The sequence below is a fragment of the Berghia stephanieae genome, chromosome 1 (genome assembly GCF_034508935.2).
Source record: "Berghia stephanieae isolate SIO BIC M18660-M18661 chromosome 1, UCSD_Bste_1.3, whole genome shotgun sequence".
Lineage (NCBI taxonomy): Eukaryota > Metazoa > Mollusca > Gastropoda > Nudibranchia > Aeolidiidae > Berghia > Berghia stephanieae.
The window spans coordinates 127,478,412-127,504,822 of NC_088360.1; the positions used below are offsets into that span (position 1 = coordinate 127,478,412).

At 36.3% G+C, this 26,411-nt stretch overlaps 1 protein-coding gene across 9 annotated transcripts in view; it reads right to left on the bottom strand.

Annotated features, from left to right (window-relative positions):
- The window catches only part of LOC144963089 (uncharacterized), a 43,312-nt gene extending 18,303 nt beyond the window's left edge, over nucleotides 1–25,009 (bottom strand). For 2 of the 9 annotated variants that reach the window (XM_078896728.1, XM_078896727.1), the window contains exon 1: nucleotides 1,127–1,274. Coding sequence is in view for 1 of the 9 variants with exons in the window: in XM_078896732.1 (XP_078752858.1) it covers nucleotides 24,522–24,563 (42 nt within the window). In the remaining 8 variants the exon portion in view is untranslated. Of the gene's footprint in view, nucleotides 1–1,059; nucleotides 1,275–2,547; nucleotides 2,742–13,040; nucleotides 13,077–13,236; nucleotides 13,421–24,521 lie in introns of those variants that run through there. The other 7 variants (XM_078896732.1, XM_078896726.1, XM_078896730.1 and 4 more) reach the window with 7 other exon arrangements.
- Nucleotides 25,010–26,411: the final 1,402 nt, after the last annotated feature.

A 26,411-nucleotide genomic window follows, 5' to 3' on the forward strand; every position in this document is an offset into this window, starting at 1 on the left:
AAAGGTAAGATCACTTGTTTCGAATTTCGACAGAGTATTGGTTCGATACATATTCCGCACCAAGTGTCTTGTCAAGAATAGATAACCGGTACTACCTCATAATATAATAATCCTCTCTCTCTCTCTCTCTCTCTCTCTCTCTCTCTCTCTCTCTCTCTCTCTCTCTCTCTCTCTCTCTCTCTCTCTCTCTCTCTCTCTCTCTCTCTCTCTCTCTCTCTCTCTCTCTCTCTCTCTCTCTCTCCAAAAATCTCGACAAGGCTGTTTAATCTCCCATAATCACTGGAAATAAATCCATTCTCATGACAACTCTCTTCATAAAACTCATGAGTAAATTATTACTGGATATACGCATTAATGGATAATTTAATAATCTTAATAGAAATCGGACGCCCCATAGGCGACTTATGCAGCTGAAAGTGGAAACCTGGCTTCACGTGAATTTTTTGGAAACAAATGAATCGCTGCGAATCGCATAGAACACGGTAAGGACATAGAAATTTTCTTCTTGATCAATGATCATGTTTCTATCGAAAATTATCTTATCCATTTATACAGAGAATAAACAAAATCACGATATGGACTCGAGTGAAAGGAAATGCCAGCAAAAGAATACTACTCTAAAACACCATTCTAATAAAATAACCGCCTCAACTTAAACTCCTTTACAAACAAGGTTGGCGTGCCAATCATAACAACGTAACCTAACGACCAGTTTCTTGGAATAGTATTATTGGTCCTATTTTGTTATCATCCCATAAACACAAAATGTTTGTGCTGGCGAAGATCTCAAGAGCATTAAGTCCATGGGCCGGAGTTTATCCAGGTTTTTATAAGGTGAAACGGACAATAGCAATTGCTAGCTGCCCTTTGGATAGGACGCTAGTCTATTACAAATTACTTTCCGCCTGATCTAACAGACCCATCTACCCAATCACTGCTGGGTGGACGGGGGAGGGTCAGAAAAAAATCTCCGCTGCACCCGGGATCGATATCCATCCCTTTGATTGTGAAGCGAGTGCTCTACCAACTGAGCTATCGGGACCCCCCTTACTAAATCACCTCTATAATCACAAGTCAAGAACAGATCCCATCACATTCTACACAATTCCTTTGATCTACTTCACACCCTATCTCTATCCATTGAATATCAGTCTTATATCCAGGTCTTGAAACAGAACAAAGTGAAAACAAGTTAAGCCGTGCTAATATCCCCAATCCCCATGCAGTGCCGATATCAACCGGAAATGAATGGAGAAAGGACCGCCGTTAACTCTATGCCTTAATCAATAATTTATCGTAATAACCACAGGCATTGCGATACATGAGGTTACAGACACGTCTAAAGTGTATTGAAAGGGAGAGAGAGAGAGAGAGGGGGGGGGGGAGATAAGAAGAGAAAGAGGAATATGATAATATATATTATAGTAATATAAGATATATATATATATATATATATATATATATATATAAGAGAGAGAGAGAGAGGGGGGAGAGAGAGAGAGGAGAGAGATAGAGAGAAGAGGATAGGGAAGATGAGATAGATAGAATGATATGAAGAGATAGAGAGAGATAGATTAGATAGATAGATGATAGATAGATAGATAGATAGATAGATAGATAGATAGATAGATAGATAGATAGATAGATAGATAGTGATAGAGATGATGGATGGATGGATGGATGGATGGGGTATATATATATATATATATATATATATATATATATATATATATATATATATATATATAAGAGAGAGGGAGAGAGAGAGAGAGAGAGAGAGAGAGAGAGAGAGAGAGAGAATATTGCTATCGCTCTTCATCAGACAATTCGTGGTATTGATGTACTTTATAAAACTAGTGAAAATATTATTTTAATAAGATAGCGATCTAAATTGAGCCTTTTAGTAAGTATTTGAAATCATTGGAGTGTTGACTAATAAATGCAAACATGCATTCAAGTGTTGACATACAGATTTATACACATGTGTAGTTAAAATTCAATTGTACTGTATTGTATTACTTGACAGCGTTTCTGTTGTCTGAACAAACACAGTAAAAATTTTGGCCAGAAAACTCAGACAATGATGGTAACCAGTGACAAGACATTACATACGTTTTAGCTAAACATACCTATTGAATGCTAACATGTTATAACTGAATAAATATAAGTGGTTGGGAACTGTAATATATTCCCGAAGGCAAATTGAAATCATGGTGAAGCATTGAAAACAAAGCAATCTCGATCAATGTGCTTTGAATAAACATAGAAACTCTTATTGGACAAAAGGTATTCAATTTGGACCACTTCAAGCAAATCATTTAATGAATTAGAGACAACCATGCGCCTAACAAAATACGAAAATTAGATCCTTAGATATTCTGGTAAGCAATGGAAAACACTGCACGTTAACTGTATCAGTGGGGGGGGGGGGGGGGGGGGGGGGGGGAATTGAAATAAATAAGCAAACAGTATTCGTTGAAAAACATTTATTGATCTTTATACCATCCCGAGTGGATTCTACCTGTCCAGAATTGGACAATCACTCACCTTATTGATTATATCAACACAATTCCATCCCGATAGATGATTTCCCTACAATTAAGCCAAATAAAGAAACTCAAACTTTATTTTTCATTACCCCGGAGAAGTTTGTTGGAAAAACATCAATTTAAAAGAGACAAAGCTCTTTACACCGACAATCGTAACAACATGCTTACGTATTCAACCACCAGGCCATTATTGAACGATTTGAGAGGCACAATTGATTTTATAGCCAGTGACACAACGATTACGTGAGAAGAACGACATGGGTTTTTGTCCTAATGCCAACAATAACAATATGATAAAGCACCTAAATGAATCAAAACAAAGCGCGAAGGAACCACTCTGGAACGTGACGAGTCTATTCAACTTTTCACGGTCTTCATCACACGAACACTTTATTTGATCGAGCACCTAACAACGTCCTAGACTCAAAGCCTCATAGAGCGAGGTGGTAGCCTGAAAACAAAACAGAAAATTATTGCCTTGGACGTCTAAGAGCAGTATAATAATTATAACAATGCGGTTAAAACAATATACAATATTGATAATATACGGAGAAAATGGTGTACGAGTATTTTCTGTCTTATTATTGATTTGATGCATTCTTTGTTTTGTTTTGTCTTTGTTTGTTTGGTTGATTTGGTTTAATTCTTTTATTTGTTATTTTTTTTTGGTTTCTTGTAGTTGGTTTTTTGGGGGTTTTTTTGTTGTTTTTTTTTTTTTTTTGTTTCTTGTAGTTGTTTTGTTGTTTTGTTGGGTTTTTTTTGGGGGGGGGGGTGGATTTTTTTTGTTTTGTTTTGTTTGTTTTGTTTTGGGGTTTTTTGTTTTTTTTTTTGTTTTTTTGTTGTTGTTTTTTTGTTTTTTTTTTTTTTGGGGGGGGTTTATTGGGCAGGGGTCCTCAAATCATAATTTTCATTCTCCTTTCTCCGCCGTGAGTATTTGGTGTGATTTTTTAATACTTTAATAAATATTATTTCAACCAAACGGCTCCAAATGACCAACTTAGGCATAATCTATCTATATTGTTCAATGTCCACAAAACGTGCTCAAAGCGCTTTACAAGGGGTCACTAACAAACAGCAACACTTGATATGTTGGACAAGACATGACGCCTGTGAAGCGGTATTACAAATTTCTCTTCGTACAGACAGCATTGTAAACGGCCAGGTGCATATTTTACACCTGAGTACGGAGAGAGAATGTGAGTAAAGAGCCTTTTCCGAGGACTCAATTAGGCGCCACACAAAACGGGACTCGAACCCTGGACCTTCCGGTCCTAAAGCAAGTGTCGTACAATTAAAGGTTGTTGCTTTTTTGTTTGTTTGTTTTTGTTTTGTTTTGTTTTTTTGTTTTGTTTTGTTTTTTTTTTTTTTGTTTAAAAAAAACAAATAGGACAATGTTGAACTGAAATGGTAAATACAATATTCTTAACTTTACCAGACAAATTCATGCATTTCAAATTATTGCTCATGCCGATGGCATATCTTGAAAATACAAAACATTACAAATTTTGTACAAGCACTCTGATCTCATATCCGTCAATGCCTAAAACTAGGTCCACATTCACACATCACATTATTGACCCCTGAGTCGTTGAGAAGAAGAGTGAAAATATGAATATATAGACCTGAGTGTCAATTCTTGATCGTTCATCAAAAGCTTTGGGACAATGAATGCAGCCTGACAGAGAACAATATTGCACATACAGCATAACATATCCTAGTCCTCGTGTGCCGATGACGTAGGGGTCTTATTGTGTTTTGTTCCCTGGAATTGTTTGGACGTGTGATTAATTACACGCTTTGCTGAAATCTTGGATGTTTGTCATATACGGGCAATTATCGCATTAGACTGCTTGCCTTCATCGATTATTATTATTATAAGAGTTATGAGGAAAGTGTTAAAGGGGCTGTGCAGGGAATAATAGGACAAAAGGAAGAATGAAGAATGACAGACAGGCATTTTCTACCGTACATTGTTTGAGAAAACATGTGTGTGTGTGTATATAACGGAAATTACCAAACACGGAACGTTTCGGGATCGAAACTCTTCTTCAGTCTATAACATAAACAATAAAACATATAAAGGGGCAGCGTGGCTTTGCTTCGTACCCGAAAGGTATGGAGTTCGATCACCCGCCGCCTCGGTGTGTGGCCTTGAGCAAGTCACCTCGCCCTTGCTCAATTTGCGGCGCTGCACTGCGGCTGATGCCTGGGTTATTCCAGTCTTCCCTTGGAATAGGCCCTAGAGACAAATTTCTCCTTTGGGGTGAATAAAGGGAATTTTATTTATTATATTTTATTTTTAATATAGCACCAAAAAATACCGTAATGTTATAAAATTCCATTTATTCATCCCAGAGGAAAACTTATTCTCTCGGGTTCTCTAATCTAAGGAAAGACTGAAATAACCCAGGCGTCAGCCGCAGTGCAGCGCCGCAAATTGAGCTGGGCGAGGTGACTTGATCAAGGCCACACAACGCAGAGGCGGGTGACTGAATTCGGTACCGCTGAGCCACGCTGCCCCCGTATGAATCTGTCAATGTAGAAGGAATAAAGTTAGAGTCAATTAGCTCTTTGTCATTGTTTTTAGATAATCAGTTGGGTGATTAGTTCTCACTGAAATACATAAATAAGAATCAGACTATAATCGTGTAAGGTTACACATAGTTATGTGTGTTGGTACAGTTCATCCGGCGGGCAGATGTTGTGAGCATTTCACATAAACGCATAGCATTGAATTGGAGTTTAAATTTCCTGACCAATTTTTAAGGCGTTTATTCAAAGTATGGCAGTTTTGTTTGATAAAAAAAACTATAATACTGTGTCAGCACTATTGAAACATCAAAGCGATTGCTTCATCAATGGGGATAGTCTAGTTGTTTACATCTTTTTCTTCTCATTTTTTTTTTTTTCTAGAACCGTGTACCTTTTCAGGTCATGAAATTTATTATTCTAAAAATGATGAAAATATTACCTCCCACTCTCTCTCTCTCTCTCTCTCTCTCTCTCTCTCTCTCTCTCTCTCTCTCTCTCTCTCTCTCTCTCTCTCTGTGTGTGTGTGTGTGTGTGTGTGTGTATTTCTATATATTAATCCATCCATCCATTTATCTGTCTATTTATCTATTTATTTATTTATCTATCTATCTACCTATCCATCCATCTATCTATCTATCTTTCGTTGTGTATGCGCGTATGTGTGTGTATGTGTGTGTGTGTGTGTTTGTGTGTTTCTGTGCCCTCTCTTTAGACATATCTATCAATTGTTCTGTGTGTCTCTTTCTATTCCTCTCCCCTTATTCCCTAACTCCTTCTATATATTTGTAAAAATACATAATGATAAAAAGCATTTATAATGAACACTATCATAACTACGTGATGATCGGTACGCAGTATGCGCTTCATAGTAAGTAAACTCAAAATTTTAATGTAATGAATTCATATTATTTGTATTTTTGATACCTTATAGATATCAACCTCCAAGTCTCAAATCGTGTCATATCACTAAACCACAAAGCATACAAACTGCTTGTAAAATCCTATCATAATTTCTTTTTCGACTGAGACAACGCTGATGCCAGTTAGGTACTCATTTAAAACCAGAGTAAGGTGAGAAAATGTGTGTAAAGAATTATTTTCCAAGGGCTTTATTCCGCTCTGTCCCAGATTATCAGGATTCAATCCTTCAACCTATAGGTCTCAAATCGTGTCATATCACTAAACCACAAAGCCTATACTGCTCAACTCTGTTTTTTTTTTTTAAAGACATCTTAAACATTATGATCAGAAAACTAGTCCTTAAAATATCGAATGAGAACGTCCCATGTTTGAGAATTTTTGACAAGACGAGGGCCATCTTAATCGATCGATAAATTAATGAAGGACGAACTTTCTGGCCAAAATTTCAAAAAAATTGTGGGGGGGGGGGGGGGGGGGTTCAGGAGTACGGCAGTACATATCATGTTTATCTACGTCAGGTCGGAAATTAACAGAACTTTGTGAAAGTGCAAGGTCCTATCCATTCGTCCATCTCCTCTTCGTGCTGATTCCAATAGAGGATTAACGATTTGACCACCTGTGGGTTGAAACTCTATGAATGCATGACGTCAAAACCTAGAAGGAAAACATCAGGGGTGACCAAACACTCTTCTACGCTGCCGTACATTGACAAAATACTTTTTTGTCATTTTGGCCAGAAAACGTTTACTTTAAATATATAATATATTGCTTACGATGACCCCCATCACCCATATTTGTCAGAATATTTCAAACCTTACAATGTAAAGAAGTGACGGGTTTGAAACCTTTTTACAAGTGGGGATGGGGGTTGGGATCATATCAATGTACCCTTATTTGCAGGTCTGATAGCCCAATTCCTTTTGGGCTCATTGCTGAAACGGATCTCTTTTTTTTAAAAACGCAAAATATTGTCCATTACAGCAATGTTAAACTAGGCCCGTAAGTGGATTCGAATGTCAGACCTGCATATATGTACACGTCGGATCAAATATTTAAAGTCACACAGTTTTCTTGCCAAAACGAAAAGAGTGATTTGTCAGTGTAAGGCAATGTGTACCACAATGAAAGTCGACTGTTGTTATCTCCCAGATAAACACATTAGCCATTCCACTAATACACGGGTACGTCGTGCATTAAGTAGACTCGCGAGTGACCATTATTAGGGGAAGTACCAGAATGCACGATTAAGTGGCCTCCATAATTGGACACAGTAATGCTGTTGTTCTCTTAACTCGAGCTTTTATAAAGTGCAATATCCACTACACTTGATCAAAACCCTTGACAACAGCAACACTTAACGTGTAGGACGAGACATGATGCCTATTAGACGATATTACATTATTTTTACCGACAGATGCAACGCCACTAACGGCTTAGTACTCAGTTTACACCTGAGTACGGTGAGAGAATGTGAGTAAAGAGTACTGTCCAAGGATTCAACTATGCACCGCTCAGAGAGGGACTCGAACCCAGGACCTTTCGACCCGAAAGAGAGTGTCATACCACAAGACCACACAGCCATTCTGAAATAAAAAAAAACACATATTATGTGATCCATCGCCTCCAAGCGGTATAATTTCGGGATTTCAATACAACGCTGATACCGGCAAGATACCCATTTTACACCAGAGTATGGTGAAAAAATGTGTGTTGAGGGCCATTTTTCAAGGGCTTTATTTCTCGCTACCCCATATTATCGGGATTCAATCCATCAACTTCCAGCCATTCAATAGACCGATCGATTAAAATGATTCCCCCCCCCCCCCCCCCCCCTCCCAAAATAAAATATCTCAAATTTTGAACTCTTAAAATAACTCTTCTCTTGTAAAAGAATATCAAACCTAAGTCTTCTTAAAATGACTGTCTTGTCAAAAAAAATTCAAACCTGGGACTTCTTGAGATCATGTTAAACGATCGATATTTGAAGAAAGAATTTTTTTCTGGCCAAATTTTGGTTTTGTTTTATTTTTTGTCTTGTTTTTTTCAGAGTGCGACAGAATTGGAAACTGTATCTATTTGTACAACTTAAGAGAATTTAACAAGAGGGTATATCGAGTATTCTACTACATCTAAGCAACCGAGACTGAACCTCTTGAATTCTGAGCAATAAAAAGATATAAATGGAGAGATTTGGAGTATTGAGGTTTCTATTCCCGTTGCTATGACAAATCTGATGTTGCGATTCATCAATCAGCCTTTGTTTCTAAATAAAGTTCCTTTTTTTTCCTTTTCGTATTTTATTTTATAGCAACAAAAAACATTATTGCAGCGTGGCTCAACGGTAAAGTCTTTGCTTCGTACCCGAAAGATACCGAGTTCGATCATCCGCCGTTGCGCTGTGGGGCCTTGAGCAAGTCACCTCGCCCTAGCTAAATTTGTGGCGCTACACTGCGGCTGACGCCTGGGTTATTCCAGTCTTCCCTTGGATTGGACCCTAGAGACAAATTTCCCCTATGGGATGAATAAATGGATTTTGTTTATTTATTTATTTATTTATTTTAGACTTCTAGAACTTTTCGGAAGGATGGATTTAAAATGATTCTGAGTATAGCTTCTGCAAATGTTTGAGAACTTTTCCTAACATCCTACTGGTGACAAGAAATGTTTTCGATTCAAAACCTACTTTCAGCCAGAATTCAGAATTTTAGAAAGACGAGAGACACATTTTGCTCGGAACAAAGAAGAAAAGTAACAAAGATTTTAGAAATTTTCGGATTAATATTTTCATTAAAAATCAATCACAATAAAGCTATAAAGTTAAGTTTTCTTGCGGAATTTGTAAAAAAAAGGCGCTCTTTCAGTCTGCGGCCCTATGGGCTTGTGGTATGATACTCGCCGGCCTTCTGACTGGTAGGTCCCGGGTTCGATCCCCACTCTGAGAGGGGCAAATTTGAGTCAAGAAAAAAATTGTAATATCCCTTTTCATGTGTCATGTCTCGCCCCATATTATTGTATGTGTTGCTGATGGCTCGGGACTCTTGTAAAGCACATTGAGAAGGTTTAGTGGGTAGAGCTCTTTAGGCTATCAATGCTCAAATTTAAGTTTAAAAATCGCCTTGAATATTTATAATATGCGGCTCTGTGGTCTTGTGGTATGACACTCCTATTCGGATCGGAAGGTTCTGGGTTCGAGACCCGCTCTAAGAGGCGCATAGTTGAGTCCTTGGAAAAAGGTCCTTTACTCACATTCTCTCACCGTACTCAGACTTAAAATAACCTCCTGGTCGTTAATAGCGTTGTTTATATCTAAAAGAAAATGTAATATTGCCTAACAAGCGTCATGTCTCGTCTCACATGTTAAGTGTTCCTGTTGGCTAGGGACCCCTTTGTAAAGCGTTTTGAGCACATTTAGTGGATATTGCGTTATTAAATGCTCAGGTTCTTTTAATATAATACCCTTAGAGTAAAATTGATCTGTTCAATGAAAGTATGCCGCACTATATCATAATACGTGATCCTGCGCCGGTTTAGAATCCGATCTTTCATTTAGATCATGTTTTGTTTTGACAATTTGAAAAATGAAGACGCTTTGAACGCAGGAAAACATTTTTTCTACATAAAACGTTGCCTTGCATAAAAGCTTTTAACGCTACTAAAGGTATTTCTGTTATTTTATTTTCATTACCCATGTAATGTTACCGATTAAATGCTTTAAATAAAACAAGTTCAAAGGGCTTTCATTCTATGAAGTGTTTACTAAAAGGGAAATAATAAAAAAAATTTTCAACGTAGAGTAACCACGACGTTTTGTAAATGGAAAGGGAGCGTAAAAGACCTTTTCATTTCGTTGGCATTCTCTGGGAAACCTAGGACAAAAACGACGATTTAGTAGCAGGAAGACTATGAATATCGATAAGACGACTACTAGTCGTTAACCAGTTAACTCATTCAACCCTAACACCGACTATATCCGTAGTTTACCCGGGTCACTTTTACCCCAGGCCTATTTATCACATTTTTACGAGACAAATTATAGGCTTCAAAGCTTATTTTTTTTAGGTTTTTTTTGCATGTTAATGATAGTTGAATAAAACTATCTATGTACATGCTCATTTTTAATACACTTTTTCCAATTTTCAAAAGTAGCGAAAATCTCTAGGATTGAGAGAGGTAACAGCCATACTGTGGAAAAAGGGGGCTTTAAAAATATGGCCAGAAAACTCATCCTACAAATATCAACCAATTTAAATGACCCACATCTTGGCAAAAACTCTCAAACTTTGGTTTTCGCGAAGTTTGAGAGTTTTTGCCAGAATGATGGTTATTTTAATCTGTCGATATTTGAAGGGCGAGTTTTCTGGCCAAATCTTTAACTACGTGTTGTTTTTTTTCCACAGAACGGCAGTTGACTGGTTAATTTAAGCATGGCTTTAAAAAGCTCATTGATGAATTATTTGTTAATGAATGGGCGCTTCAAAGACCATTGAATTCTTCCAAGCAATTCACTAAAACTATGTCCGTAACAAACCGTGACCATCTTTTGATACAGAATGACAAAACACTTTTTTATCATTTTGGTCAGAAAAATTTCACTTTATATTCCATAATTTTTTAAAATCCCTTTCTTAATCCCCAAGGGAACATTTGCCTCTAAGGTCTATCCTAAGAGAAGACTGGAATAAATCAGGAGTCAACCGCAGTGCAGCGCCGCAACGACCTTTTGTCCTATCCTAAGAAATGAAGTAAAAGTTATATCGCAAAGATGAAAAAAAAACTCTGTGTGTATGTAAATGTGTGTGTGTGTGTGTGTGTGTGTGTGATGTGTGTGTGTGTGATTGATGGGTTTTTTATGTTCTTTTCTTTTTTTAAAAATTATTCGTCTTTATAAACAAGAATAACTATCTTGTACACCAGGGAAATTGTTATTTATTAAGTAGTGCTGGCAACAATTAAAGATTAATTAAGTACATGTGCATTCATTCTTTCATCATAGAATGAAATACAAAAACAGCAGGAGTCCTATTATGTGATACTAAGCTGCTAGAAGCTATGGGCTGTAAAAAGGAATGAACAAAAATGAATATAACAGTTTCAAAAAAGAACAACAAATTATCAAAAACAGATCGTTTCGGGCTCAAAATCCTTCTTCAGCAAATAACAAAAACAGTAAAAACATTAATACAACACTTAAAATCCAGACAAACGGTATAAAAGAAGATGGTATGTCTTTTCGGCAAAAGCTCTGTTTTGTTTTGCTGTTTGTTTTGTCTTTTTGGTGTTTTTTTTGGGGTTTTTTTTTGTTGTTGTTGTTGTTGTTGTTGTTGTTGTTATTGTTTTGTTTTCGTTTTTTTTTTTTTTGTTTTTTGTTTTGTTTTTTTTTCCTTGAATTTTTTTTTACTTTTTGACAAGTGGTGATTATCTTAATCGAATAATATCTAAAACAACGATTTTCAAGCTAAACTGGAAAAAAATGTGTTTTGTCGGTGTACATAAGCATAGGCAGTCAACGATACTGATTGCTATGTTTGATTGCTCCACGGGCGTTTCACTCAAAGTTTTCAATGTGTTGAGACAACAATCGCGTTAAAATTGGATATCAATTGGTTAAATTATAAAATTGATTGTAATCTAATTTCGTATGTATTTTTAATAGCCTATATGCACGTAAACAATATGAATTCTAAAACGACTGATACACACAAACTCTTGTTTTGGGGAGTGTAAGGAGAGGAGGGACAGTAATTGCAAGACTATAATAATGACGTTGGGTTGTTCGCTCCGGGTTTTTATAATGTAAAAATGACGAGACGAGACCAAACTTAAATCCTTCATTTAAAAACATAACTAGCAATCAAAACTGAAAGTAGGTGCTTTGTAATTTGACGATTATGTTAAACCAAAACATTAGTGGAAGCGGAGAAGGAGGAGGAGGAGGAGGAGGAGAAGGAGAAGAAGAAGAAGAAGAAGAAGAAGAAGAAGAAGAAGAAGAAGAAGAAGAAGAAGAAGAAGAAGAAGAAGAAGAAGAAGAAGAAGAAAAGAAGAATAAGAAGGAGGAGGAGGAGGAAGAAGAAGAAGAAGAAGAAGAAGAAGAAGAAAGAAGAAGAAGAAGAAGAAGAAGAAGAAGAAGAAGGGGCAGAGAGGAGGAGGAGGAGGAGGAGGAGGAGGAGGAGGAGAAGAAGAAGAAGAAGAATAAGAAGAAGAAGAAGAAGATGAGATGGAGAGAATGAGAAGTGAAAGCCTCTCAATTATTAACTCTATTTTCTATTCGAAAGAATTGCCTCAAAGTGAGCTCGTCAATAGCAATGTTAATGTTTACATCACATCACTGCACTGTCCGCGTCATCTTTAGATACCTCCACTGATAGAAACAGAGTTACTGAACAAATTTAATTATGATATTTTGAAAATCACAGTTAATATCAACGAACCATACTATTGAACTGACAAATTTAGGGAGCAGGCACTGGTAGATGATAACAATCTGAAAAACTGTGTATGAAACAGTGTCCAACAAAGCAGAAAGAAAAAGGAAGGGAAAAAAAGCTCATCCCGACTGGGGATCGAATCTCAGACCTCCTGAAGATGGGGGGGTCCCGATTACTCAGTTTATAGAGCACCCGTTTCACAGGCAAATAGACCTAGATCGATCCGGTTGCAGGCGAGTTTGGTTTTTTCCTGACCCCCTTGTTCACCCAGCATTGAATGGATAGCTGGGTCTGTACTTTGCGATAGAGTTGCGTTCTGTCCAAAGGATAGCTAGCAATTACTATTGCCCGTTTCACGCTATAGAAATCGGGATAAACTCCACTTCACAGGCATATAGCTCTGAACGACTCCTTTTATCTTATTAATTTCCTTCTGCTTTGTCTAACAGTGATTCATTTACACTTTTCCAGACCTTTGTCCTTCCTATGGAATACCGCACACATAAGTTACATTTTTGTAAAATGTACTAGTGATAAAGCTTTTAAATGCTTATCTCCACAATAATACAATTTTTAAAAATAAATTATATGTAAGTGAATAAGTAGCTATTACATCACAATGTTGTTCATCACAAATCCGTCAGTAACTGAAATCCCAACCGAACATCATTGAAACAAAACACTTAAAATATTGCACTCAACGCAGCAATTGCATCACACACGTTAATTGACCCTGTGTCGTACATGCGTATCTTTACACCAAACAGCCAACGGCTATAATAATATAAGAAAAATTACAATATCAATACCATTATCCTTACAAGCCGAACGAAATGACTAACACAGAACCAACCGTTCGCTGGACTTACGGCGTATTGGAGAGTTCAAACTCTTGTCAACTACTGCCTCTGGCAGTGACTAAAATGACAAATATTATAATATGCAATGCGGTCCCAATTTCAGTTACAGTAGTGATCGCGCCACTAGACTGGCAAAGCCGATTGGACCGATCATCGACTCGAGTCGTGGAACCACAGAACTCAAGACATCCACACTGCCGTGTCACGACATAACGCCTTTTTTTCTATTTAGGACTGAAAACGTTGATTCCCTATCCTGTTTAAGAATTAAAATGACGACCACCAAATTGACAAAGAGTTTAAAATTGAGAATTCTTCTGAAGTCTTAAGTTAAGACTTTTTGACAAGTTGGAGCTCTTTTTTGGAGTCTCGATAGCTCAGTTGGTAGAGCACGTGATCGATCCCGGATGTTGTTGAGATTTTTTTTTCTGATCCCCCTGTCCACCCAACAGTGGTTGTTGAGTAGTTGTATCTGTTAGATCTGACGGAAATTACTTTGAGATAGACTAACGTCCTATCCAAAGGATAGCTAGCGTATAATTACTATTGACGTTTGTTTCACGCTATAGAAATCGGGATAAACTGCGGCTTCATAGACCTAATGGCTCTGAAGGACTAATTTTTCAGGCCTTATGCTGCTCTTGGCGCTGGGAGATTAAAGGTTAAGGTAATGAGCTCCTTATAATCAAACGATGTTAGAAATAATAATATGTTTTCTGACCAAAATGACAAATAAAGTGTTCTGTCACTGTATAATATCAACAAACACAATGACTGTGGGCCAATTTCGGTTCCCCACTCAATATTGTACACTAATGAGATTAAGTCGTACGGCTTATGGACCAACATCAACACCAACAAGGGTTTAATGCTCCAGGTCTTCATATACAAGTTATAAGTGGGTGCGTGATACCCGAATGGTTTGTCCTATCAATGCCCTTATGTTATGTTAATATAACATGGTCCTCTCTCAACTATAACATGGTTTGTATGGTACTTCGGAAGGTAACCCAATAAAATAAAATACCCAATAATAAAAAAATAGGCCCGCAACGACTGATGAAATGTGGTGGCCATGTAACTGTCGAATCTCCCCTCGTCTATTCTGAAAGGGTTAAGGTTCGATTCCAAGTGAGGATGAGTAATTTTCTTGGTGATTCGGTTTCGCAATATCTGTCTCTATTTTTTCTGTCTGATACTTCCAGGTTTCTATTTTTCATTACTTCCTGCTCAAAATTGTTCATTTATAGTTACATGCATATTCAATGTTGTTGTTTTGTTTTTGTCTTTTGTTGTTGTTTTTTCGTTTGTTTGTTTGGTTTTTGTTTTTTGTTGTTTTTTTTTTTGTTTTTTGTTGTTTTTTTTTAAGGGGGGGGGGGGGGGGTTTGGGGAGAGGGAGTTCCTTTTTGTTGTTGCAATGAATTAATATTTAATTGATGGAAAGGCAGGCATTAATTTAATTTTGTTTTAAATTTATTGCTATCGTTTACCACTTTTCCTCGTACGACAACGACTGGTATGCCAACAGAACGGGTTCAAATCAAAAAACGAAAAACAAACAAACAAACAAATAAACAAAAAGACTGATCAGACTTGGCTTTAAAAAGAAAACAGATCATAGGTATTTGCAATCGTGGACAACAATTTTTTAAAGTGTTATATACACTATGTTTATATATGTTTATATATATATATATATATATATATATATATATATATATATATATATATATATATATACATATATATATATACCTTAAGCCCTTTGGATCAACTCAAAATTTATGATTCAATATTGAACTCAATTACTATTGTCTTAATAGACAAGACATTTTTGAGCTTTTTATTTGGGCACGGGGAGCTATTTTCTGCGTCTAATATCTTTTATATATTTCGCTCACTTACCGTGGAATTCATTGGGAAAATGGTTTATATAAATTTTAAGAAATTGTGTGTATTCAAAATAATGAGATAATCACAACTTAGTGTCGATTCAATGCAAGTACTTCCACCTCATTGATATACTCTCTAACAGAAGGTTGACACACAACCCCAGTGCTAGAAATGATGGTGTCAGTTTTCGATGGGATTTGACCATACAAATTTGATTTTTCGATAAAATTACCACGATGTCTAATCAATTTCATAATACACGCGAACCGTCGTCTTGTCAATTGGAAGCACTGTGCAACATTTTGTGACGATTGTTCCAGTGGTTTCGGAGCCTTAGTGTTCCTAAAAATCCAATTTCCCAAACACATAATAAGATTTATATATTGTCAGGATAGATTGTTGAGACCAAATAATTTGCATTGTTGTGGAGGATTTGTCGGAGATCATGACCAGCGTACGATTTTTGGACTCGAGTAAAGTCGGTTTGTTTAATAAATTGGACCTTACTTGTCAATACTTAACGTTATTTTTTCCACAGACAGAATAGTTTACTTGATTCTTAATGGACGCGTCATATGCGCTTCACATTGTTTAATTAGCAGGCCATATGGAACCAACGTTCCATTTCATACAGAACCAGTCGTCTGCTCGGCGTCCATTTTATTCGAACACTCTTACCGTATCCGTCACTATAGCCGAGTACTTATTAACACTTGAATTGAAACATTGCGAAGCGCATTGGACATGACCAATTCGTAGAAATGCTATATATACGAGATGTTCATATTTATTTACATTAATTTATGTGTATTTCCCATGAAGAAATACGGAACGTTCGACAAGACCGTTTATATATCCATGGTTTCATGATGCTCTATACACTTCATATTACTACATATACTCCCAAAGTTCTGATAGTACCAGGGCATGATAGAGAAGTTTGTAACATTTCATCAATATTATCTCTCTTTTTTTTTTTAACCTCAGGAATGGGAGACACCCAAAGTTTGTCGTTGCTTTGCCAATTTAGAATTATCTCCGTCTTTTAAATACGACAATAAACAGGTATAGGTATATTGACCTTTCTTTTTTTTTTTTTTCAAAGGTCAAAGGTCTTTATCTCTCATTGTTTATAGACTGGTATCCCTCTAACGGAGTCGAGTGTGACATTGCTTGTCACGCCTTTTGTAACGGGTCACGCTCAACATTGCTTGATGTGCTATAAGACAACCATAGATATCGCTAAGTCATCTTATGACCTCATTCCAGGATGCTGTTTACTCGAGTGTAAAATGGTACTACCTGAATATACACTTTCTAACGCGCACATAATATCTAATCTAGGAGTCAAATACGTTTATTTCCATCGTCGCCAACACGACCAATGATGAAAAGCATTGATAGCAGTCGATTAAAATTTTCACCACCGTTTCCACAAACACACCACGAGATATTTAGTGATTTACAACAAGTAATGAAAATGCTATCGAGGACGTTAAGTGGTCACTCTGGAACGCGGGACAGAGATAAGGGAAAGTTTGGGTTGTTTGAAGTGGTTGTAAGTCATTATTAACGGACTACAGGCCAAACAGAGCAACAAGACATATATTACCGATTGACACACAAAGACCTTGTCAAGAAGGGGATTTTGGGGGATTTATATGCGAATTTATGCGTGTTTGTTTAACCCTCGAGTAGTGGGGACATTCTTGTAGAACTATGAACATCAGGCATTTTTTTCAAGCGCTTCTTTTGGTTCTTCACGATTGAGGTGGCGAGATGGCCGAGTGGATACAATATTGACTTTACACCAGGAGGTCTTAGGTTGGAGGCACGATGTAGGCATCTTGATTTTTCTTCCTTGAGCAGGGAATTAAGCCGCTTTTTTTCACTTAGTGGTGCTCCTTGGACCCTTGGGTTACCTCGTTATTTTTTATTCAACTTTTACCAACACCACATCCCCTCCTCCTCCTCTTCCTGCTACTACTACTACTACTACTACTACTACTACTACTACTACTACTACTACTACTACTACTACTACTACTACTACTACTACTACTACTACTACTAATTCTTCTGCTGTTGCTGCTCCTGCTACCACTGCAGCTACTACTACTAGGACGACGACTACTACAACTATTACTGGTGCTGCTGCTGCTGCAATTATTACTTTTGTTATTACTACTATTATTATTACTACTACTTCTACTACTACTACTACTACTACTACTACTACTACTACTACTACTACTACTACTACTACTACTACTACTACTACTACCACTACTACAAATATTCAATACAAATTTCCTCTCATGATGAATTTAGGAAATTTTATTGGGCTTCTTTTCATAATTCATTCTATCGTAGATAACTCGTTCATCAATCAATCAATCAATCTAGTCTGGATTAGAGAATTGAAAGAGAAAGGATCTCGCGGAATGATTTATTATGTCTTGCCCGGGGTTTTGAGAGTGTTTGAGTGGCGTGCTGAAGTAGGGCATTTCCTTGGTATCGTGAACACGGGTACTGCTTCTGGTTGAATTAGAACGTGATATCGGAAATGATTTAATGTGAACAGTAAGGCTATAAAATATATATATAAATTGATTTATGAATTTTCCTTTTAAAAAGATCAAAATTACATACACCCTTCCGTTAGATGCCGTCGTCAAGGCATTCCATAGAGGGATAATTTTATTGAGGTATAGATAATCCCATCAAAGTAACGTCTGAGGTCAACAGGAATCACCCATGTTGTCAATAAATGTTTTATTATTTTAAGTTTTATTATTTTCACTGAAGAATGGTAAATCATTAATAAATCAAGGGTGCTTGAGAATATTCGACAACACCAATTGGATAAAATCGTTACGATGTCGTCATCTAAGCATGTAAAGAACAGTTAGATAATCTATCAACGACACCTACGATGTCAGAGGGAACCGCACCTTATTATGATCACGTGAAGCAAATTTGGGTCAATGGATTTAAATAAGAGGGAAAAAACCCCGAAATGCCAAAAACGGGCCTGGAACTACAGTTTGATGTGGTCACAGTGCAAAGGCTTCAGTCATATATCTTGCCCCTTTTCATACATAGAAAACTCCTTTTTTCTGAAAAATCACGTTTTTGATATTTTGGCTAGAATACTCGTCCTTCAAATATCGATCCATTAAAATTATCGGTATTTGAAAGACAAGTTTTTCTGGCCAAATCTTTATAAAAATGTGTTTGTTTGTTTGTTTGTGTGTTTTAATTTGGTTTGTTTGTTTTGTTTTTGTTTTGTTTTTGTTTTTGTTTTTTTTTTGTTTTGTTTTTGTTTTTTTGTTTTTTTTTTGTTTTTTTTTTTTTGTTTTTTTTTTGGGGGGGGGGGGGGGGGGGGTTTCAGAGTATTACAGAAAACGGATCATTTAGTCGGTATCTGGGAAAGAGTCTCAGGGCAGCCAACTTTAAATCAATTTACTTGAAGTGGAAATATCCGGGATTTTGTTGGTAATAATAAGACAAATGTTGGCGACTAACAGGCTAAGGTTCAGTGAGGTAAATTCCTGTTTTGTGTGCCGCATGTCTCAAGACCGACGTGCGTATATTATGTGCAGGTCTGATAATCGAACGCAATTATGGGCTTGGTTTAACATTGTTGTGATGTATTTGGCGTTGGATAGACAGTATATACATTAAAACAACCAGCCCATAACAATTTAAGTTATTTTACATGAAAATAAGTATACGATCATGACACAGCTACTCTTCTCGTGTCAAAATAAGCTGTAGGTCTATCATAGTGTAATATATATATATATATATATATATATATATATATATATATATATATATATATATATATATATATATATATATTATTAGACAAATCATTCAATTGAAAATAATCAAACAACCAAACACACGGAATTTTTTAATCCCTCGAATTGGTGCCCCCCCCCCCCCCCCACAAGGAATCGGACCCTCAACATAGTCATCTTTTGTCGTGACCTGAACATTGATAATCATAACAAATCAAAATGATCGAAACACAACAAAAACATTAATCTGGAGTGACATGCACTTATTTGCAGGTCTGATTACCAAATTCAATGTGGGCTCATTTTTGTAATGGACATCTCAAAAAAAAAAAATGACACTCAACATTGTCCATTACAACAATGTTAAACTAGGCCCATAAACGGGTTCGGACGTCAGACCGGCTAAGCTCTCCTCCGTGGCCTTGGTGATATTGTAGTAGCTACTAGAATATGAGAATATTAATAATCTTATCCACATCAACGCCTTTTCATATTAATAATGATTTTTATGGCATGAAAAATAACTTCGGTGGCCACCGCTGTGTAGAGCGGAAATTGTTGTCGAGAACAAAGACTTCAATACAAAAGAGTTATTGGCAAGAAACGAGCCAGCTTTTAAACTTTGGTCATTTCCGTGAAAGAATCTAATGGACCAATTATAAATCGGGCCCATTATGGACGAAGTGTGCTTGTCTCTTTCCAAGACCCACTGGGAATATTTATGATGGTCGATAATGGTGATTGTCCGAACAGATTCGTGTAACGAAGGGGTGCCGGTGATTTGTATTGTTAATAGATTTGAAGTTCGTCGTATTCAGTTTTGTGAATAAACAGCATTAGTAGTTATATACTTGACGTCGTGTGTCTAATGATAGGTAGCGATAAAAAAATAATTTTCGTTGTTGTAATATAATATTGTCATTTCAAAATGTGTTAAGAATTATTATTGGCGTTTAATTGTATCTGTGACAAGCATGGATTGTAATAGGATGGTCAGTTACATGTTACTGAAACTGGAAAAAAATCATGTGCCAATATCTATTTGCTCCAACTACGAGTGCTACCACCACCACCACCAACACCAACACTACTACTACTACTACTACTACTACTACTACTACTACTACTACTAGTAGTAGTAGTAGTAGTAGTAGTAGTAGTAGTAGTAGTAGTAGTAGTAGTAGTAGTAGTAGTAGTAGTAGTAGTAGTACTGCTACTACTACTATTACTACTACTACTACAACTACTTCTAATACTACCGCTACCACCACCACCACTACTACTACTACTACTACTATAACTACTACTACTACTACTACTACTACTACTACTACTACTACTACTACTACTACTACTCCTACTACTACTCCTACTACTACTACTACTACTACTACTACTACTACTACTATCTACTACTATACACTACTAGACTACTACTACTACTACTACTACTACTACTACTACTACTGCTAGTAGTAGTAGTAGTAGTAGTAGTAGTAGTAGTAGTAGTAGTAGTAGTAGTAGAAGTAGTAGTAGTAGTAGTACTAGTACTACTACTACTATTACTACTACTACTACAACAACTTCTAATACTGCCGCTACCACCACCACCACTACTACTACTACTACTACTACTACTACTTCTACTACTACTACTACTACTACTACTACTACTACTACTACTACTACTACTAGTAGTAGTAGTAGTAGTAGTAGTAGTAGTAGTAGTAGTAGTAGTAGTAGTATTACGACTACTACTAACATTTCTATCGCAATCAGAAAACCATTGGAAATTAGTAGTAGTAGTAGTAGTAGTAGTAGTAGTAGTAGTAGTAGTAGTAGTAGTAGTAGTAGTAGTAGTAGTAGTAGTAGTACTAGTACTACTACTACTATTACTACTACTACTACTACAACTACTTCTAATACTACCGCTACCACCACCACTACTACTACTACTACTACTACTACTACTACTACTACTACTACTACTACGACTACTACTAGTAGTACTACTACTACTACTACTACTACTACTACTACTACTACTACTACTACTATTACTACTACTACCTCTACTACTACTACTACTACTACTACTACTACTACTACTACGACTAATACTACTACTACTACTACTACTACTACTACTAGTAGTAGTAGTAGTAGTAGTAGTAGTAGTAGTAGTAGTAGTACGACTACTACTAACATTTCTATCGCAATCAGAAAACCATTGGAAATTCGCTCCATGTCGATCATCTATTACATACGTACAAATGAAAACGTAGAATGTAGAATGGTACTCATTTCTTTACCAATGCTATGCGTTTAGGTAAAATACTCACAACATCCGCCAGTCGAATATAGCATAACAACACACAAAACTATTATATGTATAATGAGCGCTTATAGTCTGGATTGACTAATTTAGAACTAATCATTAAAATGGCTGTCTAAAAACAATAACAAAGGGCTCAGTAACGTCATTTTCGTTCCATCTGTATTACCTGTACCAAGCTTACTATGTGAATATCTGAAATTAATATCGGCTTAGTGCTTTTTTTTAATTAGGTGAACGTATACGCCATATCATGGACAGACAAGTATACGAACGAGGAAGTGTTGGAGAAGGTGAGAAAGGGAAGAATGTTGATCGATACCATCAGAAAGAGGCAGTTACGTTTCTTGGCCATGTGTGGAGAAGAGACGGAATAGAAAAGTTGGTAACATCTGAGATGATCGAAGGAAAGAGAGCTAGATGAAGACAAAGAATTACTTATTTAAATAACCTAAGAATAACCAAAAGTGATTTTTTAAAAGCAACACAGATTTCATGCGCACCGCAGAGGATCGTGATTCGTAGAAACAGCTGACCGGCAACGTGCTCAAGAGTACAAGCCACGATAGATGATGATGATGATGATGATGATGATGATGATGATGATGATGATGATGATGCTGATGATGATGATGATGATGATGATGATGATGATGATGCTACGCCATATCTATTAAATCTGTATCTGAGGATCAATAAGCCTCTTTGTATTGCTTCAGAGGCAATTTGGTATTCTCGCATTCAGACCAGCGGGTTCAGGATTTGAGACCCGCTCTGAGCGGCGCATAGTTGAGTCCTTGGAAAAGGCTTTTACGCACATCCTCTTACTTTATTCTTTATTAAAATGAGTACCTGGCCGTTAACAGCGTTAAACTGGCTAAAACTCATATATTTTCATTCAACATGCGAGTGACATATAACACCTTATCATCTCTAGAGCTTAACATTTCTTGTCCACTTTAGAATTGTATTCGTTTTGTAGACTGTAATATGCCAGTAAATTGTGGATTCTATGTTCTAAGCAAGATATTTATAATTTTTATTGCGGTCAAAGCAATAAATTGATCCAAACACAAACAATCGTAATTTAATTCCAACATGCCATTCATTAACAAAACGCTTTTTTTTCACCCTGTCCCAGAAAACTTTATTTCATATTGATCGTATGCGTTCAAGTAAAATACTCACCAGTTGTGCTTACCAGATAAATAGTACCACCACAAAATTGCGTATAACCTTAAGCATTTGTATTACCTTAGAGAAAATTTTGTGAGAACGAATCACCCAAATCCTACCATACATTTTCAGAATTTTACCCAAAATTTTACACCCACCCTAAACAAAAATAGATTTATTTATTCAAACAGAAAAGCAAAAAGCACATTCTATATATAAAATATTCTTCAGCAAAATAAGCTCTACAAGACAGTGTCAAGTTATTCACTGTTATAACAAAATATTCTCTTCAAATGATGTGATGTAGAAAAGAAATCAGAATGAAAAAAATTGTTCGTTTAACCGTAACGAAAGTAACGATTTTCCAATGGTTGGTAAGTAAAGGGTTAAAATAATGACAAAGAGTCAAGTCGCACCAACTTCATCCAATGTACACACATCGAATAAGATTACCCCCTCTTTGTTAAAAAGGTCTTAAAAGATTTGAAGTCTTGGGTTGAAGTCTTGCGGCTATGCGGTCTAGTGGTATGACACTCGCTTTCGGATCGGAAAGTCCTGAGTTCGAGTCTCGCTCGGCGCATAGTTGAGTCCTTGGGGGAAGGCTCTTTACTCACATTCTCTCACCGTACTCAGGTGTAAAATGAGTACCTGACGGTTAACAGCGTTTCCTCTGTCCGAAAAAAAATTGTAATATCGCCTGACAGGCATCATTTTCCATTCTACATGTTAAATGTTACTATTGGTCAGGGACCCCTTGTAAAGCGCTTTGAGCACGTTTAGTGGATATTGCGCCATATGAAAGCTCAATTTTTTAAATTAATGTTAAGACGTTTTTGACAAGTTGGCAACTCCATCGATATATTATTATCGTGTTGAAAGTGGTTTGTGTGTTGGGTTGTTTTGTTTTTTTGTTTTGGTTTTCTTTTGTTTTGTTTTTTGTTTTTTTTTTTGGGGGGGGGGGTTTGTTTGTTTGTTTTGTTTTGTTTTTGTTTTGTTTTTGTTTTGTTTTTTGTTTTTTTGTTTGTTTGTTTTTGTTTTGTTTTTTGTTATTTTGTTTTTTGTTGGGGTTTTTTGTTTTTTTTTTTTTTTTGGGGGGGGGGTTGTGTGGCCAAAATGAGAAAAGTTGCTTTGTCAGTAAATGGCATAGTAGACTGTACTTCTTACACCGCCTGATCGTTACGAATTCCCAGCAAAGCAAACAAGCTTTGTGTGTATTTGAATGGGTTGCTAATTGACCAGAACATTCGACAAACAGACGGTAAACATGTTCCTCTAAGGTATTTCAATGGCCGCAAGTGAAAGCGAAATGTTACGACAAACATGAACTCTTTTGTGTTGGGACATGCGTCATGTTATTAACAGGACTAATCCTATTTCTCAATAATTAATACGTGGGAAATGGATTTTCCCCAACTAGTTCTATTAAAAGGACGAAATGAAAAGTAAAGTAAAGTAGTCCTTCGGAGACTTTAGACCCATGGAACCGGTTTCTATAGCGTGAAACAGACAATAACAATTGATTGCTAGCCTTTAGATACGACGCTAGTTTTAAAGAACTTTCTGCCATATATATATCAGACCCAGCTACCCAATCACTGCTGGGTGAATAGGGAGGGGGGGGGGGGGAGGCAAAAGAATATCTCAACTTCATCCTGGATCGATCACGGTCCCTTCGTATGAGGCGAGTGCTCAACCAACTGAGCTATCGGAACCTTAAAAATGAAAAGGCCGTAATGAAAAATGGTATAGAACATACTGTATCATTGGCAACAAATTAACAAAGTAAAGAGGTCGGCCGACTTGTGTGTTTTATATTCAAATATTTCATTGAGGTCCTCAATTTTTTTCTTCCTTTTTTTGAAAGTATCACTCCATAGCCCAAGAGGAAAAAATGAAATACCAAAAGCGGGTCTTGAACCCATGACCTCCAGTCAATACCTTATCCACTCCTGCCATCTCGCCCCAATGATTCATAACGCAGCTTATTTCGGATAAAATGCATTTTATAACGTTTTACTCACCTGGACTTCCCGTTTAGTGCAAGAACAAGTCATAGCATCCATGGTGATAATGAAGACACGGTTTTGTTAATCCGATTAATTTTCAAACTTAACCCTCACAAACTCCCGAGTCATTTCGTATCTGGCCGTGATATTCCATCTCTAAACTCTAAATGATCAGTTGAAATGTGATCAGCAGCAATGTATATATAATCCAGTATAAAGCAAATTATCGAGTTTTTAAAGCAAGAGATTGACTTCCCAGAAATCAAAGTTGTATGCCATTTTTACCATATATTTGTAAGTTTTCTCGAAGATCAGTGATAAAAACGAACTGGTTCGGATACTTATCATATTCGTCAAATCAAGAATTAAGTAATAGAAAAAAGGCATGTGATGACGATATGCCTATGACGCTCTCTTTCCTCCATTTTAAGTTGGACAAGTTTCTATCATAATATTGGGGGTTTTTTCGCGATGAAGATTTCATTTCTTATAAACACGGAAGTGACGTGAAAAAGAAACAAATAAGTGTAAATTTTGTAAGTAATATTTTATGAAACGAATATTCCGGATCGATTTTGATTAAAATGCATTTCTACAAAGCCTAGATCGACGTACGCTTATTTGCAGGTCCGATAACCCAAATGATTATGGGCTCTTTGTTGTAATGAGTAATAGGAACATTCTCAAACCAACGCAAAATATTGCTCATTGTTGAGTCAAGCCCAGAATTGCGTTCGATTATCAGACCTGCAAATATGTGCACGTCGACCTAACTAGATTTCATGCTACACACACTTATTAAACGTGAAAGGCGGGTTAAAACAGATGTAAAATGAGTACCTGGCCGTTAACAGCGTTGTTTTTGTCGGGGAAAAAATTGTAATATCGCGTAACAGGCGTCATGTCTCGTTCTATATTATGTTACGTGTTGCTGTTGGTCAGGGACCCCTTTGAGCAAGTTGAATTGATATTGCTCTATATAAAATCGCATGTTTTGTTGGGCTTTTTTTTTCTTCGATTTCATCAATTTTTATCGGCATTTCAATGAAATTGCAAGAAATCTCAAAATTCATTTGTATTCGAATGCCTAGCTTCCTTTGGTGATTTTTGTTGTCAAGGCCCAGCTCTCGCATCCAAATATCAAAATAGACAACAGCATGGACGTGTAGAGAGTTATTTGGTTGTAATGGTGATGCATGGGTGCTGCTATGTGGTATTGATGTATGGCACACGCTTTCGGATCGGAAGGTTCTGGGTCGAGCCTTGTTCGGAATATAATTGAGTCCTTAGAAAAGGCTCTTTACTCACATTCTCTCACCGTACTCTGGTGAGTACCTAGCCGTTAACAGCGTTGTCTTTGTCGGAAAGAAATTGTAATATCGCCTAACAGGCGTCATGTCTCGTTCTACATGTTATGTGTTGCTGTTGGTTAGGGAGCCTTCATAAAGCGCGTTGAGCATGTTTGGTGGATATTGCTCTATATAAAAGCTCAAGTTTTAAAACTCAAAGTTTATTTGTTCTTCCAGGCGCTATTTAAAACCTTATATTATTATTATTATTATTATTATTATTATTATTATTATTATTATTATTATTATTATTATTATTATTATTATTATTATTATTATTATTATTATTATTATTATTATTATTATTTATTATTATTATTATTATTTATTATTATTATTATATTATTTATTATTATTATTATATTATTATTATTATTATTATTATTATTATTATTATTATTATTATTATTATTACTATTATTAAGTCAGGGGTTTTTTCCCTGTTGTTTGCTTTCTTGCTTTGTCTAGTATTTTTTTCATACGACTTTTTCAGATATTTATTTTACACCAGTTCCTACTACCTAATTTGTCACTCAGTATAGTGCAGCGCTGCAAA